A 26,909-nucleotide genomic window follows, 5' to 3' on the forward strand; every position below is an offset into this window, starting at 1 on the left:
AGAAGGACATGGAACTTTTAAAGAAACTCAAAGAGGCTGAAAAGGATTTAGCATCACCTTCAGCAGTGGTGGACTTTAATGAAATGGGGGAGTACATAATATGGACTTCGAAGCATAATTTCTATGTGTCATGTAATCATGGACTGTTGACATGGAATCTGCATGGAACAATATGTCACAGAAAATAAGGAGGCCCTCTCAGTGGAACTAAGGAGCCCTGGTGGTACAGTGATTAAGTGCTTGGCTGCTAACTGAAAGGTCAGCAGTTCTAACCCACCAGCTACTCCATAAGAGAAAAATGTGATAGTCTGCTTCTGTAAAGATTTACAACCTTGGAAACCCTACAGGGAAGTTGTACTCTGTCCTATAGGGTCCCCATAAGTTGGAATCAATGGTTCAATGGCACTAGCTGCAGTTATACAATCATAGAGAGTATTGAAAGTAACATTTGCTATGGACTGGAAAAAAATCTCGGAAGAACGTACTCAGAGATGCGAATAATAAACAAAAGGCATTTCTTGTGTGGAAACAGGCTTTAAGTGCAGAGGATCAGAACGGCAAGCAAAGGCTGAAGGCCAATCAAGGACAAAGTCTTATCAGCCAACCTTAGAAAATGCTTTTCTGCATCATCCCTGATTCCAAAAGGCTAGACCAAAATGAGCAAATGCTATTTCAAGTCAGCATAGTATTTTAACTGGAGCAGGGAATTTTAGCAAAGTGCCAATTACAAGTTGGAAGTTTCTTCCTGGTATCTTTGGCTAGAAAGCTATTTCCTACTTCTCTCAGAGGATGACAAACACAGGCTCCCAGAAATCTTATCTCTCTGCACAACTAACAGATATAGAGAAGCTCAGTGCATTCCTGCTGGAGGCTGAGCCTCATCCCTGTTCCAGGCATTTCTGCAGAACACAACCTTGCATGGGCAGTCCCAGCAAAACTTTAAAAGGCCTACACACACTTCTTTATTTAAGCTGTTTGAGCCCCAATGTATCTGCACAGCACCCAGTCCCCCAGCCCTCCAGGGTGGAGTCTGGCCTGTTCTCCAGCGGCCCCAGGAGCCTGGCACCCTGACATGGCCCTGTCTGTCTGGTCCTGCCCGCTGCAGCCACCGCCTGGCTGCCCGGAATGCAAGTGAGGTCCATTTTTAAATTCCCTCACAAGTTTCACAACCACCAGTTTGGGTGAGGAGACAAACACCCCTGCAGTTTGCTGACATTAAACTAAAAATACCCAGCTGCAAACAAAAGCCATCTTTTACAGGGCTGGCTCGGATGTCCTGAGGTTATTTGTGGTAGTGGCTGGCCAGATCCTGGCAGTGTGGTCGCCTTTACAACTGCTCCAGGCCAGGGAGGCAGAGGAACCATTCAGGTGCCTGCACGATCAAGGAATCTCCCAGCACGCGGGGCCCAGTGTGTTTGATGGAATGAACAGTTTTATTCCTCTGCCATCGACCCAAACTCCGGCTTGATGAATTCAAGGCTGTGTCTGCTTAAAGTGCTAGATATGCACTGAAAGGAAAAGGCGAGAGGAAAAAAGAAAAACACCAAACGTCGTTTCCTTGGAAGGAAACGTGTTTCTAGCTCCCTCCTCCTTGCAATTAGGAAAGCAAATTATTCCTATGACTGCACCGTGAAAGGCAACTCCGGGACATTCAAATGAGATTTCCCGGCCAACGTGGCCAGGTGAGGGACGGGGGGCAGAGACTTGGTGGAGAGACACCCCCCCCCATTACCCCGGAAGCCTCCTCCGAGGGATCTACCTGTTCGGCTCCCAAGCCCAGTTGTGAACCCCTAGGCGTCGCGCGCGCAGTCTCCCCTCCCGCTCCAGGTCCCAAACTTAACTTCGCGCCCCTCCGAAAGGCAGAGCCTCGTCCCTCCCCTAATCCAGATTTCAGATTTGGAACTCGCCTCAGCCTGGGGCGACGACGGGAGAAGGCTAGTTCCCAGACGGCCAGGGGGACTCTGGCTGCTCGGAACCCAGGAGTGGGGGATGCAACTTGGCCGTCAGGCCAGGACCCGGCCAAAGTTATCTCCAAAACTGCAGTGGCCAGGAGCTTCGAGCTCCTCAGCGCTGGGTCCCTGGGGAGGTAGGGGTGTGGTGAAACAGGCCCTGATGGCACCAGCCCCAAGGTCACTACGGAGCTGGACCCCAGGGACAAACACCCAGCCGATGGTACCTTCCTAACTGGTGAAGACACAGCGCCCGGCACCCAACCTCTCCCACACCTGCTCAGCGCTGCCGGTACACGTGGGAGCCGAGCCCTACGATCCCCAGCCCACTGCGGGGACTCGCAGCCTCTCCAGGGCGTGCACCATTCGTCCCCGGCCCCCAACCAGGAAGAGGCAGCGCGCCCGGGCGCAGAGCAATCGGCTCCGGGCGCCTCTTTCATCCTCAGATGAGCAGGGAGGGAGTTTCAGTTTCTTCAAACCAACCCCCAACCCCGGCAGCTGTCCACAATCTCTACCTTTCCCTGCTACCTCACAGACAGACAGACAAGAGAGACACAAAGAAAGGGGGGGGGTGGAACTACGGCCCCTCCTGGTCCCATCCTCCAGCCCCGAACCAAGAGGAAGAGGGAGCAGATCCTTCCTCCTCCCCTTGCGGACGCGGTGGCCCGGGCAAACTCGGGCAGCAGGGAGCCCCGAGGTGGCCGAGGAGGAAGAGGTAAGGTTGGAAGAGGCAGAAACCCGGCGGAGCGAGAGCGCGAGAGAGAAGAAAATACGTATCCAACAAAACCACGCTAACGCGCCCCCTACCTGGGTGCAACATACTTTGGAAATAGAAGATGACCAGGATAAAGGATCCCAAGCAAGTGGCCAGCACCATCCGGCAAATTCTGTTCATCCTCATCACTTCCAGCAGCGCCGGCTTCATGGCTTTGTCCTGGCTGCTGGGGCCGGGGTGTCCGGGAGGCGCTCCCGGGGCGCAGGAGCCGGGACCCCGCCGCACGGACCAGAGTCCAGGAGGCGCAAGGTAGGACTGAGCAGGGCTCCGGGGCAGTGTCGGGTTGGCTTCGCGGCCGCTTTCGGAGCCCCCAGCCTCGGGCGGGGGTGTGCAAGGCGCCGGAGTTGCCCTGGAAGTGCAGAGATGCGTAGACCCAACGGCTGCGCGCTCCTGCTCCTCCTCCGCCACCTCTTGTGCTCCCGCCGGCGGCAGCCGCTGCCTCCTCGCGGTCGGAGAGCCTGGGTTGCGAGCGATGATGGTGCCGCCGCCGCTGCCGCTGCGCTGGCCGCTGTGGCTGTCGGACCGGCCCCCTCCCTCGTCTCCAAAGGCTACTTCACTGCGCTCCAATGATCTATATATTCCGGGGCTGGGTTTTACCAAATGCAACTCGCAGTCCTCCGCGAGGGGAGGGCGCCTGCGGAGAGCCAAGAGGAGGGAGGGACCCGCGCGTCGGGGCGGAGCGTCGCGCTCCCCCCGCCCCTACCCGGGATTTGGTCGCGTCCAGCTGTTTCCCGCGGAGTGCGGAGTGCGCGCCGCGCTCCCGCAGGGTCCCAAAAGCCCTCAGTCCCCTGCCGGGCTCGTCCGCCGTCTGGAGGTTGTGTCAGCGTTTCCATGACAAAACCTGGAGGAAAAATATACGAATTAAATCTCCTCGGTGCTGCCACCCACTCCTGCCAGCGTTTGGAGAGGGAAGTGGCAGGGAGCGGGTTGCCATCTCGGTGGCCGAGCGGTTCGGGTGGCACCCGTTTATTTACAATCCTTGGGCAAGGGATCAGGGAAGTTGCTCTAAGCCCCCAGGAGCGAGATGCCCCTTTCCCAACGCTCGGAACTGGGAGGTTTCGTTTTCTTTCAAACGACAGCCTAGCTTGAGTGGCGTTTTGGAAAGGGTTGAAGAGGGCTGACTTAACGTCAAGGTTAGGAAATCGGCATGCCCCGCAGGGGTCAGGCGGCAGCCGAGCTCTCCCCGGGACTTTTGCAGACGGTATCTCTGGCACCCCCCACACACCCCCTTCAACAAGGAAAAAGGAGTTGTGGGTTTTAAAACTCTAGTTCCCCTAAGGGACAGGCTTCCTCCAAATTCTCCTAAGTGCACACAAGTCTTAGCAGGGTGGATATGAGAAGATGCCCCCCCCCCCAGGTCACCAGCATCAAAATCCAACAAACTGTTGGAAAACAAAGCGAGCCATAGCATTGGCAGGTAAACGGAAAGATGGTGTTGTTTTCCTGTGTTGTGTAAAGTGATTTACAATTTCCAATTCCATGCATTTAGGTTGTCTAGCAATTAATAAAATGGACGCAGGGAAATAGTACGGCATTCATAGTCACCTACCCAGTAGTAATTGGAGATTATGCAGTCCAGTTATCTACTACCTAAGGAGTTCTGGTGGTGCAGTGGTTAAGTGCTTGGCTGCTAACTGAAAGGCGAGTGTTGGAACCCACCAGCTCCTCAGGGGGAGAAAGATGTGGCTTCCTTAAAGACTTAAGGCCTTGGAAACGCTATGGGGCAATTCTCTGACCTACAGTGTGGCTGTGAGTAGGCATGGACCCTTCGGAATGGAAGATCTTGTTCTGTGGTCTGTGGTTCTGTAATGCAAAGACACAGGGACTGTTGTATCCACAGATTTTCCTTCTAAGGTTACATGTAAAGTTTTTAAAAATTAAAACCAAAAAACCAAAGTTACTGCAGTGGAGTCGGATCCAACTCAGAGCAACCCCTCCTTGGGTTTCTGAGGCAGTACCTCTACCAAAGTAAAAGTAGATCACCCAACCTTCCTTCAGAGGAGTGGCTGGTGAGTGTGAACCTCCAGCCTTCTGGTTAGCAGTCAAATGCCTTTAGGCACTACTCCACCAGAGCTCCCAAAGAGTGTTTTAATTCCAACAATATATGTGTATTTTCCTTCTTTTTTTAAAATTGTGGTTTGGGTGAAAGTTTACAGAGCATTTTAGTTTTCCATTCACAATTTATACACATTTTGTTTGGTAACATTAGTTGCAATTCCATCAGTGTAACAGCACACTTCCCTCTTCTTTCCCTGTTGTTGTTGTTAGCTGCCATCAGTTGTCTCCAACTCATAGAGACCCTAAGCACAGCAGAACGAAACACCTCCCACACACACCCCACCCCTGGTCCTGCCCAGCTCCAGGATCCCTGCTATACTTGAGCCCATCGCAGCAGCCACCACGTCAATCCATCTCTTTGAGGGCCTTCCCCTCTTTCATCAACCCTCTACCTTACCAAGCATGACATCCTTCTCCAGGGAATGGTCCCTTCTGACAATATGACCAAAATAGGTGAGATGAAGTCTGGCCATTCTCACTTCCAAGGAGCATTCCGGATGTACTTCTCCAGGACAGACCTATTAGTTCTTTTATTAGTCCACGATACGTTCAGCATTCTTCGCCAACACCACAACTCAAAAGCATCAACTCTTCTTCAGTCTTCCTTATTCATTATCCAGCTCTCACATGCATATGAGGCGACTGAAAATACCATGGCTTGTGTCAGGCACACCTTAGTCCTCAAGGAGACATCTTCGCTCTTCAGCACTTGAAAGAGGTCCTTTGCAGCCGACTTGCCCAATGCTATAGGAGCTCTAAGTGCCTAGTACCTAAGGCACTTGACTGCTAACCAGAAGGCTGGCGGTTCAAACCCACCAGCCACTCCTCGGACGGAAGGTTGGGCCATCTACTTCCATAGTGATACCGCCTCGGAAACCCAAGGAGGGGTTGCTATGAGTCAGCACATAACAACAACAACATAACAGCACATAACAACAACAACATAAGTTGTCTGATGTCCTGACTGCTACTTCCCTTGGCGTCTATTGTAGAACCAAGCAATGTGAAGTCTCTGACAACTTCAATCTTTTGTCCATTTATTGTGATGCTGCTTATTGGTCCAGTTGTGAGGATTTTTGTTTTCTTTATATTGAAATGTAATCCATACTGCAGACTTTTCTTCAATCTTCATCAGTAAGTGCTTCAAGTCATCCTCACTTTCAGCAAGCAAAGTTGTGTCGTCAGCGTATCGCAGGTTGTTAATGATTCTTCCTCCAATCCTGATGCCATGTTCTTCTTCATATGGTCCAGCTTCTCGGATTATCTGCTCAGCATATAGACTGAATAAGTGTGGTGAAAGGATTCAACCCTGACACGCTCCCTTCTTGATTTAAAAGCTAAAAGAGCTCTGTAACACTTCCCAGAGCAGGGCAGGGTCCAAGCCAAAAGGCCCAGGGCCAGAGAGGTGTGCCTGAAGGTATAGCAGAGGAGACACTGTCCTGATTGAGGAATTGTATCCTGAGGGCATTCCCAAACCTGAATTGTAACCTGTTACTTCCCTAACAAACCCCATAATCATGAGGAAAAAGGAAAAAAACTCCATGGGGAAGTTCTACTCTGTCACAGGGGGTGACTTTGAGTTTGAATGGACTAGATGGCACCTAATAACTACATCCAATTATCACTACTGTTAACTCAATTAGTAGTGAAATAGTGTGGCTTTGAATGCCTCTCACAAAGTAAGCATTTGATAATACTTATTGAATCTGAATGTAATGGGCTTCATCCTCCCCTATGGTGCACAGACAAACTGGCAGTCAGATGCGTGCAGCAAAAGCCACTCCACAAACTCAGCTCCCCTCCCCGCACCATTCGCCCAGCAGTGGCATGAAGGGAAAGTAAAGAAGTCAACAGCCTTGCCTTTGATTACAGAAGACGATCAATTACAGCACAATATTTATGTAGCAGGCTTGTACAGTATTAATTTGTACTCACTTGTGGATGAGTTGCTTGCTCCAGGCAGCCAAGTTGAACCAGCTCCAGTACAAAGTCATTCTCCAGTGATTTTGACACACAGGAGACGGGGACGGGAGCTGCACCCCCCAGCACCTGCAAGGCAGAGGAGAATGCCTGGGTGAGCACTTGCAGGCCTCCTTTGTCTAGAATGTCGGGCTGTCATTTAACTCCTGGTTTTACAGAGCAAAACTGCACAGGGAGAGGGAAGGGATTGCCCCCAGTTCACCCCACTGGCCTCCTGCTTCCGAGGGCACAAATCACACTGCTGCCCGTGCAAAGGGCCAAACATGCACAAGGCAGCCGGGGGAGTTATGGGGCCAAGGGAGAGGTCAGAGGCCTAATTCCTAATCACTGTTAGGGATTGCATTGTGTCCCCTAAAACATGGATGGAGTCCTGACCCACTATACCTGGGGATGTAAAATCCCATTTGAAAATATGTCTTTCTTTGTTATGTTAACGAGGCCATATCCATGTCCTAAACCTACTCCCTTCTGGGTGATATAAGGAGCAGTCTACACAGAAATGATGGCCACACTTACTTTGGTCATATTGTCAGAAGGGATCATTCTCTGGAGAAGGATATCATGCTTGGTAAAGTGGAGGGTCAATGAAAAATGAGATGGACTGACACAGTGGCTACAGTGATGGGCTCAGGTACAGCAGGGATTGTGAGGCTGGCACAGGACCAAGCAGTGTTTCGTTCTTGTGTCAGGCGCACCTTAGTCCTCAAGGAGACTCATAGGGTCGCTATGAGTTGGAAACAACTCGACGGCACCTAACAACAACAACACACAAATAAGCTAGCACTAATGGGGAAAGACGGATGCCACGTGAAGATCACCAAGGAACTGCGGAGCAGAAGCTGAGACAAGGATTTGCCCCCAAGACAGACAGGATTTTCTGTGAGAGCCAGTGCTCTGAATTCAGACTTACAGACTCCTGAACTATGAGAAAATACATTTCTGTTCTTTACCAGCACCCATTTGTGGTATTTTTGTTACAGCAGCTCTGACAAACTAAGATAGTCGTGGAGGATTGAGTTGGCTCCACATGGTGGGGGAGGATGGTGGGCATGCCCAGCATCCATTTTTGCATTCCCACAATCAGAAATCAACCCATGCATAATGTGGAGTGAGGCTCTTACTGGTAAAAATATCACCTCTTCCTGGAAGCCTTCCCTGATTACTCAGCTGAAAGTTGCCTCTTTCTTCCTCTGTGCTCTGAGCACTAGCTCTGAACTCCTCTTGGGTTACTTTGCACAGTAGGCTGAGCTCCTTCCCGGAGGACCAAGTTTTATTCATCACAGTCTCTTCCTAGTGCCTGGAACAATAACTGGCACATGATCAGCACAAATAAGTAAGTGGTGGAGAAGTGCTGTCTTCTTGAGTTTGGAAGTTCCATTTGTTGTTGTTACTGTCAGCTCTGACTCATGGTGACCTTGGTATAATCATGAAATGTTGCCTGGTCCTGTGCCGTCTTCATGATCATTGGTTGCTTGAGGCCGTTGTGTGGCTATTGTTTTGTGATGCTTTTTTAACATCTTATTGTGGTTTGGGTGAAAGCTGACAGAGCACATGAGTTCCCCATTTAACAATTTATATACATTTTCTTTCACGACATTAGTTGCAACTCCATCGTGCACCAGCACTGTTCCCACTTACTCCCTGGGTTCTCCATTTCCATTCCTCCTTCTTTACTGCTCCTCGTGAACTTCGGTTTTGGGCAAATGCTGTCCTCTTGGTGTCATGTGGTTGACTGTTCTGAGCAGTATGTTCCTCCCAGGTGTTGTTGTTCACTTTAAAAGCCTGTCTTTTATCTGGCTGAAAGGTGATCCCCAGGGGGGTGTCAGTCCGACTTGAAGGGTGGTTAAGGGCCATAGTCCCAGGGGTTCCACCATATTTTTTTGGACAGTTTTGCATTGTGCCTGTGCTCGCCTTTGTTGTTGCTGATAGTTGCTGTCGAGTTGGCTCCAACTCAGAGTGACCCTGTGTACAACAGGAGGAAACACTGCCCAGTCATGCACCATCCTCACCTTACCAAACCAAACTCACCGCCGTGGAGTCAGATCCGACTCATAGCAACCCCTCCTTGGGTTTCCAAGGAGCTCTGGTAGCGTAATGCCTAAGGCACTTGACTGCTAACCAGAAGGCTGGCAGTTCAACCCCACCATCCACTCCTCAGAAGAAAGGTTGGGCAATCTATGTCCATAGTGATACTGCCTCGGAAACCCAAGAAGGGGTCGTTATGAGTCAGGACCGAGTCGATGGCACATAACAACAACAACAACATCACTACGGAAGTAGATTGCCCAACCTTCCTTCCAAGGAGTGGCTGGTGGGTTTGAACCACCAGCCTTTTGGTTAGCAGTCACATGCCTAAGGCACTATGCCATTCTCATCTTAGTTCATTAAAAATGTTTCAACGATCCTATAAACAAAATGACCACCTGCTAATGTTATGTGGGCTATATATTCACCCTCCTCAGGATGGTATTCTTTTTTCAAAATATTTCTTATGGAATCTTATGGATCACACAGTAGTTACAAGAATGGCAGATATAACAATGTATACAATCTAAACAAGACAGGCTGATTAAGAATTCACATAATGTGGCAAAAATTTACATATTAGAAGTAGGCACTGTGGGCAGCTACACACAGAAGAGGAGAAGGTAATAAGAAGTGGGGCTTCATTAATGGCAGAGAGAATGCTCATAGCAGAAGTAGTACTTTCCCTCTGGTAGAGTAATGGTCACTAACAGAGTCAGGAATTCCACACACACCTAAATGCATAGGATAAACTCTGACCTGCCACACACGCAGTCTACAGGGACTGATCCTTCAGGAATGCTCCCATGAAGATACCAAACTCACTGCCATCAAGTTGATTCTGACTCATTGGGTTTCCGAGGTTGTAAATCTTTACGGAAGTAGATTGCCTAGCCTTCCTTCCACAGAGTGGCTGGTAGGCTCGAACCACCAACCTTCTGGTTAGCAGTCAAATGCCTTAGGCACTATGCCACCAGACTGCCTTGGCCAAAGCATCTCATGCACAGCCACCATCCGTTTGTCAGGGGACACCTGACTCATTACTGTGATGCTAAACTGGTTTCAGTGGAGCTTCCAGACTGAGACTGACTAAAAAGAAAGGCTGCAAAAGTCCAACCAATGAAATCCAACCAGTGAAAACCCTGTGGCTCACAACAGTTCCATCTGCAACCGATCATGGAGATGGCATGGGGCCGGGCAGTACTTCCTTCTGCTGTGCATGGGGTCTCTGTGAGTCGAGGACCGACTCTATGGCAGCTCACAGCAGCACCAGTATATGCAGGCTGAGTTCTACCTCGCTCATGTACAGTGTGCCCACAGTGTGCTGTCTCTTTCTGCACTTTGTTGGAGAGAAAAGCAGGCTCAGGGTACTGGTAGACAGAGAAGTCTTTAGCATCCTTGGTGGGGGGTGAAGGGGGCAGAAAGTGGTGTGTCTCTTCCACCAACATCAGCCAGGGACCTCAGTCTGGCTCCTGGCAGGACAGATGTCCATTTGCATCCCTCTGGCACCTCTAGCACAAAGTATGCTCAGTTAACCAGAGCACAGTAAATATTTGTGGAGTTGGATTAAAACCCCTTCACCCACAGCATGTGGAAATCTTAGGGTACAAATTTTCTACAGGTAGGTAAACCACGGGTACACAAGTGGGTTACTCATAACATGATTCTGTGACAGGCTCTTCTTTGCAGGCTTTTTAGAACAAGGTGGATGTTACTGATTGAATTGTATCCCCCCCAGAAATGTGCTGTATATCCTAACCTCTATGCCTGTGCTTATGATCCCTTTGGGGAATGGGTTGTCTCTGTTATGCTAATAGACAAGATTAACATAGGGTGTGTTTTAAGTCAATTGCTTTTGAAATATAAAATAAAGTAAGCAAGCAATGGAAAGAAGCAGAGGTAGGAGAAGAGAGAGGCCAAGCCCCCTGAAGATCACCCAGGAGCAGAAGCTCTGAAGAGGGAAGGACCTTTCTCCAGAGCTGACCTGGAGAGACAGCCTTCCCCTAGAGCCCAGCACCCTGATTTCAGGCATCTAGTCTGAAATGAGAAAATCAATCTGTTTGTTAAAGCCATCCATTTGTGGTACTTCTGTTACAGCAGCACTAGGTAAGGGAGAGGAGCTCTGGTAGTGTAGCGCCTAAGGCACCTGACTGCTAACCAGAAGGCCGGCGGTTCAAACCCACCAGCCACTCCTCGGAAGGCAGGTTGGGCAATCTACTTCCATAGTGATACCGCCTCAGCAACCCAAGGAGGGGTCGCTCTGGTAGTGTAGCGCCTAAGGCACTTGACTGCTAACCAGAAGGCCGGCGGTTCAAACCCACCAGCCACTCCTCAGAAGGCAGGTTGGGCAATCTACTTCCATAGTGATACCGCCTCAGCAACCCAAGGAGGGGTCGCTATGGGTCGGCACATAACAACAGGTAAGGGAGAGATGATACCCACTATTTTTCTGTTCCACTTTCACATTGTGTCACCAGGAGTTGGAATCAGCTATAAGACAATGGATTTTAGTTTTAGTTTTTTTTTCTTCTGATGACACCTTTGCTCATGCCCAGTTTAAAATCAAGAGCCTCTTCTTCTTCCCTTACTGAGTAATGGGATCTGTTTGACCCTCAGACCCTACCCCAAGCCCACCCTAACTGCTCTCTACGGGGCCTCCGATACCCTCCTTGTCTCCACGCACAGCCCAGAAATTGGCTCCCCAAATTGCTCGTTGCACCCAAGTATAATTTAACTGGTGGCTCCTGATCAGAGTCCCGGGGTGGTGCAAACGGTTAAGCCTTTGACTACGAACTAGAAGGTTGCTGGTCAAACCCACACAGAGGTGCCATGGAAGAAACGCCTGGTGATCTCCTACAAGGTCACAGCCCTAAAAACCCTATGGAGGACAGCTTGACAGCAAACGGTTTGTTTTTTTGTTTGCTTCTTTCTGGCCCCTCATCAACTCCTCAACTCCTCTCTGGACAACTCCAAAGCTCTCCAGCTCAGATCAGGTGTCCTCACTGCCCCTGCCCCCCTCCCCAGTGTTCCCACTCTGCCCAGCACGGTCATGCTGAGAATCACCACTTACGCGTCTCTCTGGCTAGGCCTCGTTCTAAGCAGTTTGCCTCACCTCAGCCCTCCAGATGGGGCCATTATTATCCTCACTTTACACAGGAAGAACATGAGATGAGATGAAAGGCAGAGTGACTTACCTAGGGTCACACAGCTGTGTTGGGAGATCCAAGGTGGTACGAAGCCAGCCATCAGGCAGCATTAGTGACCCCAGAAGTCATTGTTGTTCTTTGCCTCCTTTCTAGACAGCCTGATGTTGGGCTTTGGGCTCAGACTACCAAGTGGGCTTTGTGACCTGAGGCAGGTTATACACCTTTCTGGGCCCTACTCTCTCTACTTATAAATGAAAGCAACTAGATCTGACTTGAGGAGCTCTGGTAGCATAGTGCCTAAGGCACTTGACTGCTAACCAGAAGGCTGGCGGTTCAAACCCACCAGCCACTCCTCAGAGGGAAGATGAGGCAATCTACTTCCGTAGTGACACCGCCTCAGAAACCCAAGGAGGGGTTGCTATAAGTCGGGCCCGACTCAACGGCACACAACAACAACATATCTGACTTGGGAGCTGAGCACCAGAGAGGATGATATGTGACAATGAGAGGGAAGGATGCCCACATTTAAGTCTGCAGGGGTGCATGCGCTTTGTTGTCATTGTTGTTTACCCCCTGCCAGCCCCTCCTCATGAACCCTACAACCCATCTGCTACCTCCATTTCTCCAGGGCTCCTCCTGCCTTTGACTCTTCTCAGTTACGATTATCGTTTCTTAAGCACACTTACATGTTCATGGTGGTAATTTATTGCAATATTCATTTGTGTTTGCTCCCTTGTATTTTTCACTTGGGTACTCCCTTTCAATTTTAAGCAGACTTTGTGGTACATTGCCTGAGGGATTTGATAAAGACTTTTTTTTTTGGAGAAAAAATATCACTTTTTTGGGAAAAATTCACAACTGTTGAAGAGATAATGACAGAGGGAGGAAAAGCCCTGGAGGAGGTTTCTGAATGGAGGTGTGAGGCCCTCCCCATCTTGGACCCAAGGAAGTGGGTGCAGGGCAAGTCCTTAAGGCCTCTTGGGAGAGGCTGGAGCCCAGGCACAGTGCCCCCTATGCCACCTGAGATTCCAGGACCCAAGAATGGCCCAAAAGGCTCAGAGTCGCCGACCTGAGGGAGCTTTTAGGATGGGCTAGTGGATGCCTTGAAAGTGACCAATGTGTCAATGTAGCTTAGAGAAAAAGACTCTCCAACTCAAAAACAGAGCAAAAAGGATTCATTGAAAGCACAACATTAAAATGGGGAGTCACAGACTTCAGCATGTTGAGATATCATGAATCCAAGGGGCGGCTATTTCTTAAGGTTAGATTCAGGAGTTAACTGTAAAGACTATTCTGATTGGCTAGCTAATGTAAGTTCTTCTGATTGGCTGTTTTCAGTAAATCATATAGGACATGCCTGGGCAAGTTCTTTGTGTTACAAGGACATACCCAGGCACTTCTCTGTGTAAGCACTTTTCTGCATACTAGTTACAACAACAACAATAACAACAGTTAATCTACCAGGAGCTCTGGTGGTGTAGTTCCCAAGACATTTGACTGCTAACCAGAAGGCTGGCAGTTCAAACCCACCAGGCACTCCTCGGAAGGGAGGTTGGGAAATACTTCCACAGTGATACTACCTTGGAAACCCAAGGAGGGGTCACTATGAGTCAGATCCGACTTGATGGCAGTGAGGTGGTTTTTTTGTTTTTGTTTTTGTTTTTTGAGTTAATCTACTTTCAACCACATTCTTCCTGAGGGTAATCTGCCCTTCCTTTGTTGACCCAGAAGTGGAGGTTGGTTGGTGGTTGTTTGCCATCGAGTCGGCCCCGACTCATAGCGACCCCTCCTTGGGTTTCCGAGGCAGTATCACTACGGAAGTAGGATTCCCCAACCTTCCTTCCGAAGAGTGGCTGATGGGTTTGAACCGCCAGCCTTCTGGTGAGCAGTCAAGTGCCTTAGGCACTATGCTACCAGAAGAGCTCCTGAGAGGTAGGGCAAAATGGCGTTTGAGCAGACTTTGTATAAGCTATTTTGATTATGTCAAACACCCCAAATTTTAGAGTGCCCTTACACATTCCCTGAGAGCATCTCAGTCAGTAGTCTGTGGTAGCAATCTGCATCAAAAGCCCTAATAGAACATGCTGGCAAGCTACTACACCTCTTGTCTGGACTTATCAGAGGTCAAACATTCCTTACTTATGGGCATGCTTCTGTGTGTAGGTTAACAGCCTGATGGCAAGAAGCAGATGTTAAAAAGGGTAAGAGACCAGACCCTGGATCAGCCATTTTATGTTTTGTCAAGTGTCCTATACTTTTTATTCGACAGCAAATGCATCATCAAAAGGGTCTCTGATGCTTTGGTGCCAGGGTCAGATTAAGCCGCTGAGAATCTCCAAGCACTGAAAATGCTGTGATGGACCACCCCCATGGAACTCAAAATAGAAATGATACTAAAGCAGAAAGGAAATATTAAAGCAGCCAATAGAGTTCAGAATTTATTTCTGATGTTTTCCCCATGCTTTATGTAGACATGATATACATAAATAACATTTACTCATCTGAAGTGTACTTTGTTGAATTTCGGCAATTGTATACAGTTGTATGTTCTCCATCACTATAATCAAGATAAAGAATATTTCCATCATCCAGAAAGTTCCCTCTTACCCCTTTGCAGTTAACCATCTGCCAGACACTACAGTTTTGCTTTTTCTAGAATTTCACAAAAATAAAATCATACTGTATGTAGCCTGCCATGTCTGATTTTTTGTTTTGTTTTGTTTGACTTAGCAAAAGTATATTGAAATTCATTCATTTTCTGGCATGTAGTAACATTTCATTATCATTGAGTAGTATTCTATAGTATGGACTTACCACAATTCATTTATTTATCCATCAGATAATGGGCATTTGCCCTGTTTCCAGTTGGGAGCTCTGGTAGCATAGTGGCTAAGGCACTTGACTGCTAACCAGAAGGCTGGTGGGTGGTTCAAACCCACCAGCCACTACTCGGAAGGAAGATGGGGCAATCTACTTCCGTAGTGATACTGCTATGGAAACCCAAGGAGGGGTCACTATGAGTCGGGTCCGATTTGACGGCTTATAACAACAACAATGAAAAATTGCAGCTATACATGTACATACAAATCTTTATGTGGACCAATGTTTTTATTTACATTGGGTAAATACTTAGAACTCTTTATAAGACGCTGCCAGAGTCTTCTCCAAGTTGGCTGTACCATTTTGTGTTCCCACCAGCAATGTAGGAGAATTCTACACTCCCATCAACACTGAATAGTGTCAGTCTTTTAAATTTTAGCCATTCTACTGGGGTATAGTGATAGCTCTTCTAGTTTTAATTTACATTTCCCTAAAGACTAGTAGTGCTGAATATCCTTTCATGTGTTCTTGACCATTCATAAATTTTCCTTTGTGAAGGGTCTGTTCAAATCTTTTGACCATTTCTTAAGTTCTTTTCTTATTATTTGTTGTAAGTTATTAAGTTTTTTTTATAGTCTAGATGCAAGTCATTTTTCAGATACCTATCTGATAGCACTAGCTATCTAGTGCTGAAATACCACAAACGGGAAGCCTTTACCAACAGAAGTTTTATTTTTTCACAGTTCAGTGTGCTAGAAATCCAAATTCAGGGTGCCAGCTCTAGGAAAGGTGCACACTCATTCTCTCTTCCTCTCTGTCTGCTCTGGGAGAAGGTCTTGATCTTTTTTCAGCTCCTAATCCTAGCAAAAAAAAAACCAAAAAACCCACTGCCATTGAGTTGATTCTGACTCATAGCAACCCTGTGGAACAAAGTGGAACAGCCCCATAGGATTTTCAAGGCATAAATCTTCATGGAAGCAGACTGCCACATCTTTCTCCCATGGAGTGGCTGGTGGGTTCAAACCACTAACTTTTGTTTAGCAGCTGAGCGCTTTAACCACTGCATACCTAGATTCTTTGGAAGTCGTGCGAGGTGTATCTTCCCTTTTGTTTCTGCTTGCTTGCTTAATCTGCTCTTTTGTGTCTCAAAAGAGATTGATTTCTTGGTGGACATTATGCTGAGTGAAATAAATCTATCATAAAAGGACAAATATTGAATAAGACCACAATCATAAAAAGTTTAAAAACAAAAAATTTACACACAGAAAGAAACATTCTTTGATGGTTGCCAGGGATGAGACGGTGAGGGAGGGAAAATCCCTAACTAGATAGTCAAACTCCTGTCCAATCAATTCAACTTACAGCGAGCCCTCCTTGGCTTTCAAGGCAGTATCTCTATGGAAGTAGATTGCCCAGTTTTACTTAACTAGATGATAGACATGTATTAACTTGGGTGAAGGGAAAGACAAGACACAATAAGGAGGAGGTCAGCACAAACAACCAAGGCAGAGGAAGACACTGGGGCATGTGCAAAACTAAAAGGCTACAATGGTAAGTACTATTACATATGTAATCCTGCAATAACAGTAATAAAAAACAATAATTTACAATTGAATGTACATGTAGATATGTAAGTTAAGCAGGCGTGGGATATATATGAGAGTACACCCACAAGTGTGCATAGGTCTGGCAGAGGATATTTCTACATACGTAATTGTATGTGCTATAAACATATTCAGGTATCTAGTAGAACTCTGGTAGCATAGTGGCTAAGGAAACTGACTGCTAACCAGAAAGCTGGCGGTTCAAACCCCCCAGCCACTCTTCGGAAGGGAGGTTGGGCAATCTACTTCCGTAGTGATACTGCCTCGGAAACCCAAGGAGGGGTCGCTATGAGTTGGGTCTGACTCTACGGCACATAACAACAACAACAAACAGTGGAACATACAGTTGGCAAAATTGGGCTAAGTCACTGGGTTTGAGGACTTAAGACCATAGTCCCAGGGGCTATCTAGGTCAATTTGCATAACAGTCCATAAAGGCCATGTTCCACATCCTTCTTTTGTGAGTAGTGACTGGGATCCTAAAAGATTGAGATCAGTCATCTAAGATACAGCTATTTTTCTCTTCCTGTCTGGAGCAAAGACGAGTGAAGAAAATCAAAGATTCAAGGAAATAGTCAGTCCAAAGGGCTAATGGACCACTTAAACCACAGCCTTCACTAGTCTGAGACCAGAAAAACTGGATGGTGCCCAGTTATCACTACCAGCCACTCTGATTGGGATCACAGTGGAAGGTCCTGGACAGAGAGAGAAAAATGTAGAACACAATTCAAAACAATAAAAAAGATCAGACTTATTGGTCTGATAGAGACTGGTGAACCCCCCACACACACTACTCCCACTACTACCCCTACCCCCCTGATTATGGCCTTTAGTTTACCTAAAAACAAAGTTCAGAAGGCAAGAACGAACAGGAAAGATGGGTGAATAAAAATAGGAACTCAGGGAGGAAGTGGGAAGAGTGCTGTTACATTGAGGGCATTGCAGCTAATGTCACGAAGCAAAACATGTATAAATTGTTGAGTGGGAGATTAGTTTGCTTTGCAAACTTTAACCCAAACCACAATAAAATGTTCAGAAAGAAAGAAAAAGAGTAGCTACTGAGGCTGCTTATGTACAAACCAACACCTCATAGGATTGGGTTCCTTGGTTTGGAGGTTTAGGGTTATGGTTTAATGGGACATCCCAGTCAATTGGCCTAATAATTTGTTTAATGCTTCTGTTTTCCCTTCTAGTCTGTTGTGTAATACCTGGGGTTTAAAAGCTTGCAAACAGCCATCCAAGGCACAACAGTGGGTCTGTATTCACCTGGAATAACAGAGGAAGAATGTCAGGATTAGGAGGAGGATATGCAGTGTGTGGCTAATTGCCTCCATGAAAAGCTGCCTCCTTTGCCATAAGACCAGGAGAACCGGATGGTGCCTGGTTACCATTGCTGAACATTTTGACCAAAGACTCCATAGAAGAATCTTGATCAAATGGGGAAAAATGAAGAATTTCAAATTCTCATGGACCCTAGACTTTCTGGAGCCATGGAAGGTGAATGAACCCCTTGAAATTATTGCCCTGAGATAATCTTTAACCTTAATACAAAAGTATCTGCTGAAGTGTTCTTAAAATTGAACAATAGTTTGGCTTAAGTTATATTAAAATAAATAATAAATAAGGGTCTACCTTGAACATTATGTTCCTTTAAGAACTAGCTATGGGATCTCTGGGAGCTCTAGTGGCATTATGCCTGAGGCACGTGACTACTAACCAGAAGGCTGGCGGTTCAAACCCACCAGCCACTCCTCAGAAGGAAGGTTGGGCAATCTACTTCCGTAGAGATACCGCCTCAGAGACCCAAGGAGGGGTCACTATGAGTTGGAATCAACTTGATGACAGTGAATTTGGTTTGAGTTTTGGTCAAGTGACAACAACAACTTGAAAGATTAGATAGGATCTTAGGGGACTGTGAGTTTATGTTAATAAGGAAAGAACAACTCAGAAAAGAATAGTTGCACAACTTGAAAAATGTAATTAAAAAATCACTAAATTGTACATGTAGAAACTGTTGAATTGGTGTATGTTCTGCTGTGTATATTCTCAGCAACAAAATAAAAAAGAGAGATTGATTTAAGACACACCCAACACGAATCCTGCCTCATTAACATAACAAGGAAAATCCACTTCCACCTGAGATTATAACTACAGGTATAAGGGTCAGGATTTACACACATATTTTGGGGGACACAATTCAGTCCATAATATGCATATTGCAAATGTCTTCTTGCCTCTTTGGTTTCTCAACTGTGTCTTTTGAAGAGTGAAAGTTGTTTTCTTTTTCTTTGTTTTATTTCTCAAGCCCTGTGCTTTGAGCAGTGCCTCTTGTAGGCTCATTTCTGACTTTGACTTGGCCTAAGCACACATATGCTGCTGCTCTCTCATTGGCCCCCCACCAGAGCACTTCAATTATGGTGCTTTTAGTTCAGGTTCTTGAAAGTGACACTTGACACTGAGCTGGAAGCATCTTGATTTTGTCAGAATACATTCATTCTCCTCAGCGCTGGAAACTTCTCCTTCATCTAGCACCTAGAACCATGCCTGGTCCGTGTGGGTGCACAAGAAAATTTGTTATGAGTGGAGTGCCAGAGTTGCCCAACTCTGACCCCTCTATCCCTCAACTCACCCTGGGATCAATATTTATTAAAAAGTTTTTAATACCAATGAAGCCCTTTGTATTAATTTTTCTTTGATGGCTCATGCTTTTTTGTGTTCTGTAAAGAAAACTGTGGCCTACTTCTATGGCACTAAGATTTTTCCTGTGTTTTACATGAAATAGCATGGTCTCAGCACTTATTCTTAAACCGTTCATCCATTTTGAGTGAATTTTGGTGTATGGTGTGAGGCAAGGGTGGAGGTTCATTAATTTTTTTTTCCATAACAAAAAACAAAACAAACAAATAAACAACCTACTGCCATTGAGCTGATTTCAACTCATTGTGACCTGTAGGACAGTGTAGAACTGGCCTATAGAGTTTCCAAAGCTGTAGACTACCTCCTCTTTCTTCCATGGAGCAGCTGGTGGGTTCAAACTGGCTACCTTTCGGCTAGCAGCTGAATGCTTTAACCACTATGCCACAGATCTAGTTATTCCACCACTTATTTTCATCATCATCATCATACCCTATGTTGTGTAATGAAAGTTGTTCCATACACAAGGTGTGGTCCTTGACACATTAATGAAAGATAAGATTCCAAGATGTAGAAATGAGGCCAGAAAAAAATAATAGAGTTCATCTTTTTACCCCAGAAAATCCCTTTAGACATTCTGTACTTTTGACCTCCATCGATGTTGCTACGTGAGTTCACTAGGGGCAAAAAATAACACCCACTTCCTTGGTCCACTGCTCAACACAAAACTGCAATGAGCCTGGTTTACTTTATCTATTAAGGACTTAGCTGGATAATCAAAGTTATGCAAATCTCCCCCTCTGGCTGGTTTCTGAGCTCTTCCCCTAAGAGGAGGGCTGGGCAGACAATAAATACGTGCTAAATGGTTAAGGACCTGGCAGCCAAGAGGTCAGTGTTTTGACTGTGCCAGCAGAGTGGGAGAAGGACGTGACAGTCAGCTTCCATAGACATTACAGCCTTGAACAGCCCTGGAAACCATGAGACACTTCTCGGTCCTATAGGTCCTCTATGAATCAGAAGTGACTTGACAGCAATGGGTTTAAAGGAATGATATAATTTTTACCAAGCAGCCTGGCCAAGGTTATAAAACATTTCCAGTCCCCAGTGCTAGGAAGGGTGGGGGGAAAATGCCATAGAGTTGATTCTAACTCCCAGCTACCCCAAGGACGTCAGAGTGGAAATGTGCTCCACGGGGCTTTCAACGGCTGATTTTTCAGAATTAAAACTACAACGTGTTGACTAGCAGCTAAGCACATTAACCATTCACACCAAAGACTCAAAAACCAGTCGTCATCAAGTCGCTTCCAAAGCATGACGACTCCACATATCAGAGTAGAGCTGAGTTCCACAGGGGTGTAATGGCTCGTCTTGCAACAGTAGATCACCAGGACTTTCTTCTGAGGCAACTCTGGATGGACTCGAACCACCAGCATTTCAGTTAGCAGCCGAGTGTGTGGGAACCCTACACACTGATGGTAGAAGTCGGTATAATTTGAAACAACTGTACAATCTTTCTGGAAAGTGATGCAGCAATACTTGATTAAAATCATTCAGTTATTGATTGATAAAGCTGGAACATTCAGTTATGTAGCTATGTTAAAATAGCCTAAATGTTCAACCATTAGGATTTGGCTAGACAAAATGATAAAATCTCCACACAATGGAATACCCTATAGACACAAAAAAAGGATTAAAAAAACAACCTCACTGCCATTGAATCAATTCGACTCAGAGCAACCCCTCCTTTGGTTTCCAAGGCAGTACGTCTACAGAAGTAGATTGCCCAACCTTCCTTCCGAGGAGTGGCTGGTGGGTTTGAACCACCATGCTTCTGGTTAGCAGTCAAATGCCTTAGGCACTGTGCCACCAGAATTCCCACAAAAAAAGGATAATAACTACCTAAATTGATTATCTGGAAAGACATTACAACATCTTATACCATGTGTGAGGAGCTCTGGTAGCATAGTGGCTAAAGCACTTGACTGCTAACCAGACGGCTGGCGGTTCAAACCCACCAGCCACTCCTCGGAAGGAAGGTTGGGCAATCCTACTTCCATAGTGATACTGCCTCAGAAACCCAAGGAGGGGTCGCTATGAGTTGGGGCCGACTCGATGGCATATAACAACAACAACAACATACAATGTGTGTTCTTTTTCTATGAAAAAACAAATATTATTATATGTATATACATATATAAATTTTAGGAGCTCTGGTGGTGTAGTGCCTAAGGCACTTGACTGCTAACCAGAAGGTTGGCAGTCCAAACCCACCAGCCACTCCTCGGAAGGAAGATGGGGCAATCTACTTCCATAGTGATACTGCCTCGGAAACCCAAGGAGGGGTCGCTATGAGTTGGGTCTGACTCAATGGCAAATAACAACATGGCTGTTATTATTATTTTTTTTTTTATTAGGATTTGGGTGAAGATTTACAGAGTAAATTCACTTTTCATACAGCAGTTCACATATACTTTGTCTCATGTCATTGACCAAAATTTACAATGCAGCAGCTCCCCTCCCACTTCCTCCCCATAGTTACCTCCTCCCAGTGTCCATCCCTTCATACTCTTCTGCACCCTGAGCTATCTCCCTGTGCACAAGCAGCCCTTCCTTCTCCCATGATTGTTCTCTCCAGGGCGTGTGTCTACTTGAGGTAAATGTTTAACTCACATGCCTGCCTATACTTTGTTTGGCTGGAAACCACAGTTGTGGGTTCAATTCCAGACCTGAAGGGCAGCTAGGGGCCATAGTCTCAGTGGTTACACCAGGCTCTATTGGACCAGCAAACCTGGTCCCCACCTTCTTTATTTTTTTTTTGCCTCCAAATGATTTTGAGTTTTGTACCACATTGTTCTCCCTCTTTATGCAGGATCTCCTACATCCCTTCCAAGTGGATGGCAGTGGTAGCTGGGCACCATCTAGTTCTTCTGGTCTCATGGTTGTATAGGTTGCAGATCGGATGGTGTACCATTCGCTAGGACTGATTGTTTCCATTAATTTTGGTTTTCTTCTTTCTTCTTGATGAGGAGAGACCCGTTGTTGCATCTAGATGGCAGCTTCCTAGCTTTTAAGGTCCCAGTCGCTACTCACCAAAGTAGTAGGTGGAACAATGTTTTGTATAGTATGTTATGCCAATTGAGCTTGATGTCCCCTGCGACTATGGTCCCAAGCCCGCAGGATCAACTACTCGGTCCCTCTGGGTAGCTGGCTGTGACCAAGTAATGACCATAACCTTGCCCCTTGTCAGCTCTACTATACACCTGGGAATTCTGATCATTCACATGAATTTATAGGCCCATTGTCTGCCAACCCTATATATGATCTTGGATACACTCTCCATTTAGACATACCTAATTGTTTAGCTTGTTCACCCATCTATCCGTCCCTATACCCATGTTTGCTTTCACTGACAACTCAGTACTGTATATGCAAAGGGGTTCATATTTGTTGTCTGTACTGCCCATGTAACTCTCTATGTCTTTCTCATCCTCAATGCTGCCATATTGGTCACTCACATTTGGTACATTGCCCTTCTCTTCACCCAAATCAATATTTATCTCTATCTATCTAACACATGGCTGTTATTATTTTTGGAAGAAAAAAAATTCTAATAAAAGGAGAATATTTTTCTTAAAGGAGCTCTGGTAGCATAGTGCCTAAGGTACTTGACTGCTAACCAGAAGGCTGGCAGTTCAAACTTACCAGCCACTCCTCAGAAGGAAGGTTGGGCAATCTACTTCCATAGTGATATCGCCTCAGAAACCCTAGGAGGGGTCTCTATGAGTCGGGTCCGACTTGAAGGCACATAACAACAACAACAACATTTTTCTTAAATCATTAAAACACACTTCAGGCTCATACATCCCTCCTGATGCTTTCCCTAGTTACTTCAGTCCACAGAAATGTCTTCCTGTTTGTTAGAATTATAATTCAGCAATTGACACCATCTGAGACAGCTGGAGGGTCACTTTATGGGCTTATGCTCTACCTCCTTGGCCACAGTGCATAAGCTCCTGAAGACTGCCAGTTGATCTGACTGAGGCAGTGCAATGGGTTTCTCTTTTTCTATGGCCTTTCTGGCCCTCGGTTTATAGTTCTGCCAAGATAATTTGCTAGGTCACAATCAAAGAGATTGGGCAGTTTATTATGCATATAAGATGCATAAAACTCTTGTGGTGATTGGTTAATTACTATGCAAACGTAGTGACTGTGGCCTACCTAGAGGATCAGCAGGAAGCAGAAGAATGGTGTGAGAGGCTGTGGTAGGTTTCCCAGCCTATGGAGTGAGACTGGCTGCAGTGGGCTTGCTAACCCATGGAATGAGAGAGCTGAGCACCTTGCTGGCACAGTGGAGTGCCTCTGGGCACTTGATGGCAGAGCCAAAAGAGCCGTAATACTCAAGCACAGTTTGCCTGTGGGTACAGCTAAGAAAGAGCTGTCTTGGTTGACATCTGTCCTGATTGATGAACAGTCTCCTGTCTCTTGAGTTGTTCCTATTGCTTCCAAGTTGATCCTGATCCTGAATTGTAACCTGTTACTTCCCTACTAAACTGCATAGTCGTAAGTATGGTCTGTGTGGCCATTGCCACAAATTATCAAACTCAGCAGAGACATAGTACCCCAGGATGGATGGCTGTGTCAGAACTGGTAAAATGGTTGGAGAGAAGAGGTATGTCTGACCTCCACCTCATAGGAATCAGCTTTTGTGAAATTAGAGGACTTCAGACGACACTCCATGTCACTGGTGCAATGCTGGGCACATAGCAGGCGACCCATAAGTACTTGCTGATTAATTTCCTGAAACCTTGGAATACCTTCCTGTTGTGTATCTATTGCATGCCAGGCTCTGCTAGGCATGTTGCAAAACAAGTTGTCATTGAGTCAATTCTGACTCCTGGTGACTCCATCTGGGTCACAGTAGAAATGTGCTCCATAGGGTTGATTTTTCATAAGGAGCCCCCCAGGCCTTCTCAGGCATTCTGGGTGGACTCAAACCTCTAACCCTTAAGGTGGCAGCTGTGCACATTAACCATTTGCACCACACAGGGATTCTGGCACTTGACATGCACTACCACTAATCCTCCTGTCAATCATACAAAGATAGCATGATGAGCCCCTTACACAGATTACACAGATAAGAACACTGAGCCATGGGAAGATTAAGAGACTTGCCCAAATTTACACAGCTGTTAAGTGCCAGAGTTGGGATTTGAACCAAAGTTACATAGCACAAAGGCCCATGTTTCAGAATGTTATCAATTATATTGATATGTTCTAGATACCTCTAATGGTCCCTGGGTGGCACAAATAATTTGTGCTTGACTCCTAACCTAAAGGTTAGCAGTTTGAACCTAACCACAAAAAAAAAAAAAAAACCAACCCTATGGAGCAGTTCTTCTTGGTAACACATAGGGTTGCTATGAGTTGGAATTGACTCCACCTCAACAGGTTTGGTTTTTTGGTACAGACTTCTAATGAGCACCTCCTCTAGACATTTTATCAAGATCACACCTTATCAAGATCACACCTTATCAAGATCAACCCTTAAAGGAGCTTAGGGGCAGACATCATAGAAGCACAAAAGTGTGTGTTGTTGTTGTTGTTAGCTGTCATGGAGTCAGTTCCAACTCATAGGGACTCTATGGACAACAGAACAATGCACTGTCTGGTCCTGTGCCATTCTTGCTGTGCTTGAGCCTGTCATTGCAGCCACGGTGTCAGTCCCTCTTGCTGAGAATCTTCCCCTTTTTCACTGACCCTCCCCTTTACCAAGCATGATACCTTTCTCCAGGGAATGGTCCCTTCTAACAACATGACCAAAGTAGGTGAGACGAAGTCTGGCCATCCTCAAGGGTGTATTGGCGTTGGGGGGATGGGAATAAGGGGTTAAAGGAGACCCCTTTCCCCCTGTCATCTGGGCTCTCTCCTTTGCAATCACAAACATGCTCATTTTCAGAGCCTTTCCTTCATGCAGGTTAAATCTCAGAGGACTTTGAAAGCCAAGACTTTCACATCCTATCTGCCTACCTCCCATATCTGCCTACAAAGAGTTATCCAGATGGGAGGATAAGATGAGCCTGTGTAAAGACCAGACAAACAATTTCCACCTCTGTCTTTTTGCCCTAGGGTATAGTGAGAGACCAAGCCTTTCAGAGTTGTGTATGACCCTCTCTCTAGAGATTAGGTGCTCTGATAGCATAGTGGTTAAAGCGTTTGGTTGGTAACCAAAAGGTCAATGGATCAAACCCACCACCCACTCCATGGGAAAGATGAAGCAGTTTTCTTCCTCAAAGATGGCTTTCTACTCTGTCCTGTAGGGTTGTTATGAGTCATAATCAACTTGATGGCACTGAGTTTGGTTTTTTGGATTTTTTTTCTAGAGATGAAAGGGCTCTCTACAAACTGGCTGCCCCAAAAGTGTTGTGAGGTGACAGGGAGGCAAAAGGAGGAAATATCTAAGTATTCAGTGTTAGAGATTTTTTTTTGCTAAAACAATCCCTTGTGTTACATGGACATCCCAAGAAATATTTGTTAAATATTTGTCCGCAAAATGTAAAACTCCTGTATTTCAAAGGAAAATAAGCAAAGTTAAATAGCAAATAAAAATGTGGTGAAAATATTCATAAAATAAAAAACACAGATAAAAGGTAAAACTGCCTCACTATATAAAGAGCTTGTATAAACAACTAAAATAATCCCACTAAGACGTCAGCAGACATATGAACAAGAAAAACATAGATAGGATTTTTCACACACAAAAAGAGGAAATATAAAAAAGAGGATAATAAAATATGGGGAATGTTCCATTTCAATAAAGAGAGGTAAACCCAAAAAGTAAGCATCATTTCATTTGATAGCAAATTAGTAAAGATTTTTGTGAAATGGTGCATCTCCCTCCCTGCAGGGAAGGGTAGAGTGAGCACAGGGCTTCCATTTGTTGCTGGTAGAAGCAGAGTTGACTGGACCAATCTCCTTTGAAAGCACAACCCCATTGCCATCAAGTCAATTCCAACGCACGGTGGGTGACCCCTGTGTTACAGAGCAGAGCTGCTCTGTAGAGTTTTCTTGGCTGGAACTTTTATGAACGCAGACTGCCAAGCTTTTCTTTCACCATGCTGCTGGGTGGGTTTGAACCACCAACCTTCAGGTTACTGAGTACGAACCATTTGTGGCACCTAGGGACCTTCTTTGGAAGCTTTGGAAAACTCCCAAAACCCATTGCCATGGAGTCGATTCTGACTCACAACGACCCTATAGGACAGAGTAGAACTGCCCCTTGGGGTTTCCAAGACTGTAATCTTTACCTCTTCCTCCCTTGGAGCAGCTGGTGGGTGCAAACTGCCAACCTTCCGGTTAGTGGTTGAGCACTTAACCATCAGGGCTCCTTGAAAGCGTCCATGTCCTTTAAGCTAGCAATAGGACTGAGGCACCACTGTGTGGTTAGTAGGAGAGTGGGCTCTGGCATCAGGCAGAACTTTGGTGAGTCACATGTCTTTAAGCCTCAATTTTCTCATTGGTAAAATGGTAATAATAATACTACATATTTTTATAATTGCTGTGAAGATTAAACAAACCGACATCTGACCAGTCAGAGGCACCCACTGCAGATACTGAACCAGGAACTGGTGATGCAAAGATGCAGGGATAGTGGAGAATCATTTTAGCTGTGACAGCAGCAAATTCTAGATGCAAAGGCAGCATCTAGTGCTGGTGGTGGTGGCTTTGCCCACAGAGGTACTCCTTTGCATGGAAATGGTGGTTTCAGTGGACTGGCTGTATGCTGTGATGCCGGCTACAGATGGCCTCCCTTATTGCTGCCCATTTATTTATTTATTTTTCATTGTGATTTGGGTGAAAGTTTACAGAGCAAATTCATTTTCTATACAGCAGTTCAGACACATTTTGTTTCATGACACTG

The 26,909-nt window shown here is 46.0% G+C and overlaps 1 protein-coding gene across 1 annotated transcript in view; it reads right to left on the reverse strand.

Annotated features, from left to right (window-relative positions):
- CHST11 (carbohydrate sulfotransferase 11) overlaps positions 1 to 2,874 on the reverse strand; it is a 432,318-nt gene extending 429,444 nt beyond the window's left edge. The window contains exon 1 of the mRNA XM_007948244.2: positions 2,757 to 2,874. Coding sequence (XP_007946435.1) covers positions 2,757 to 2,874 — 118 coding nt within the window. The remainder of the gene's footprint in view (positions 1 to 2,756) is intronic.
- Positions 2,875 to 26,909: the final 24,035 nt, after the last annotated feature.

Source organism: Orycteropus afer, unplaced genomic scaffold (genome assembly GCF_000298275.1).
Source record: "Orycteropus afer afer isolate SDZICR_OR568_19922 unplaced genomic scaffold, OryAfe1.0 scaffold00209, whole genome shotgun sequence".
Classification (NCBI taxonomy): Eukaryota; Metazoa; Chordata; class Mammalia; order Tubulidentata; family Orycteropodidae; genus Orycteropus; species Orycteropus afer.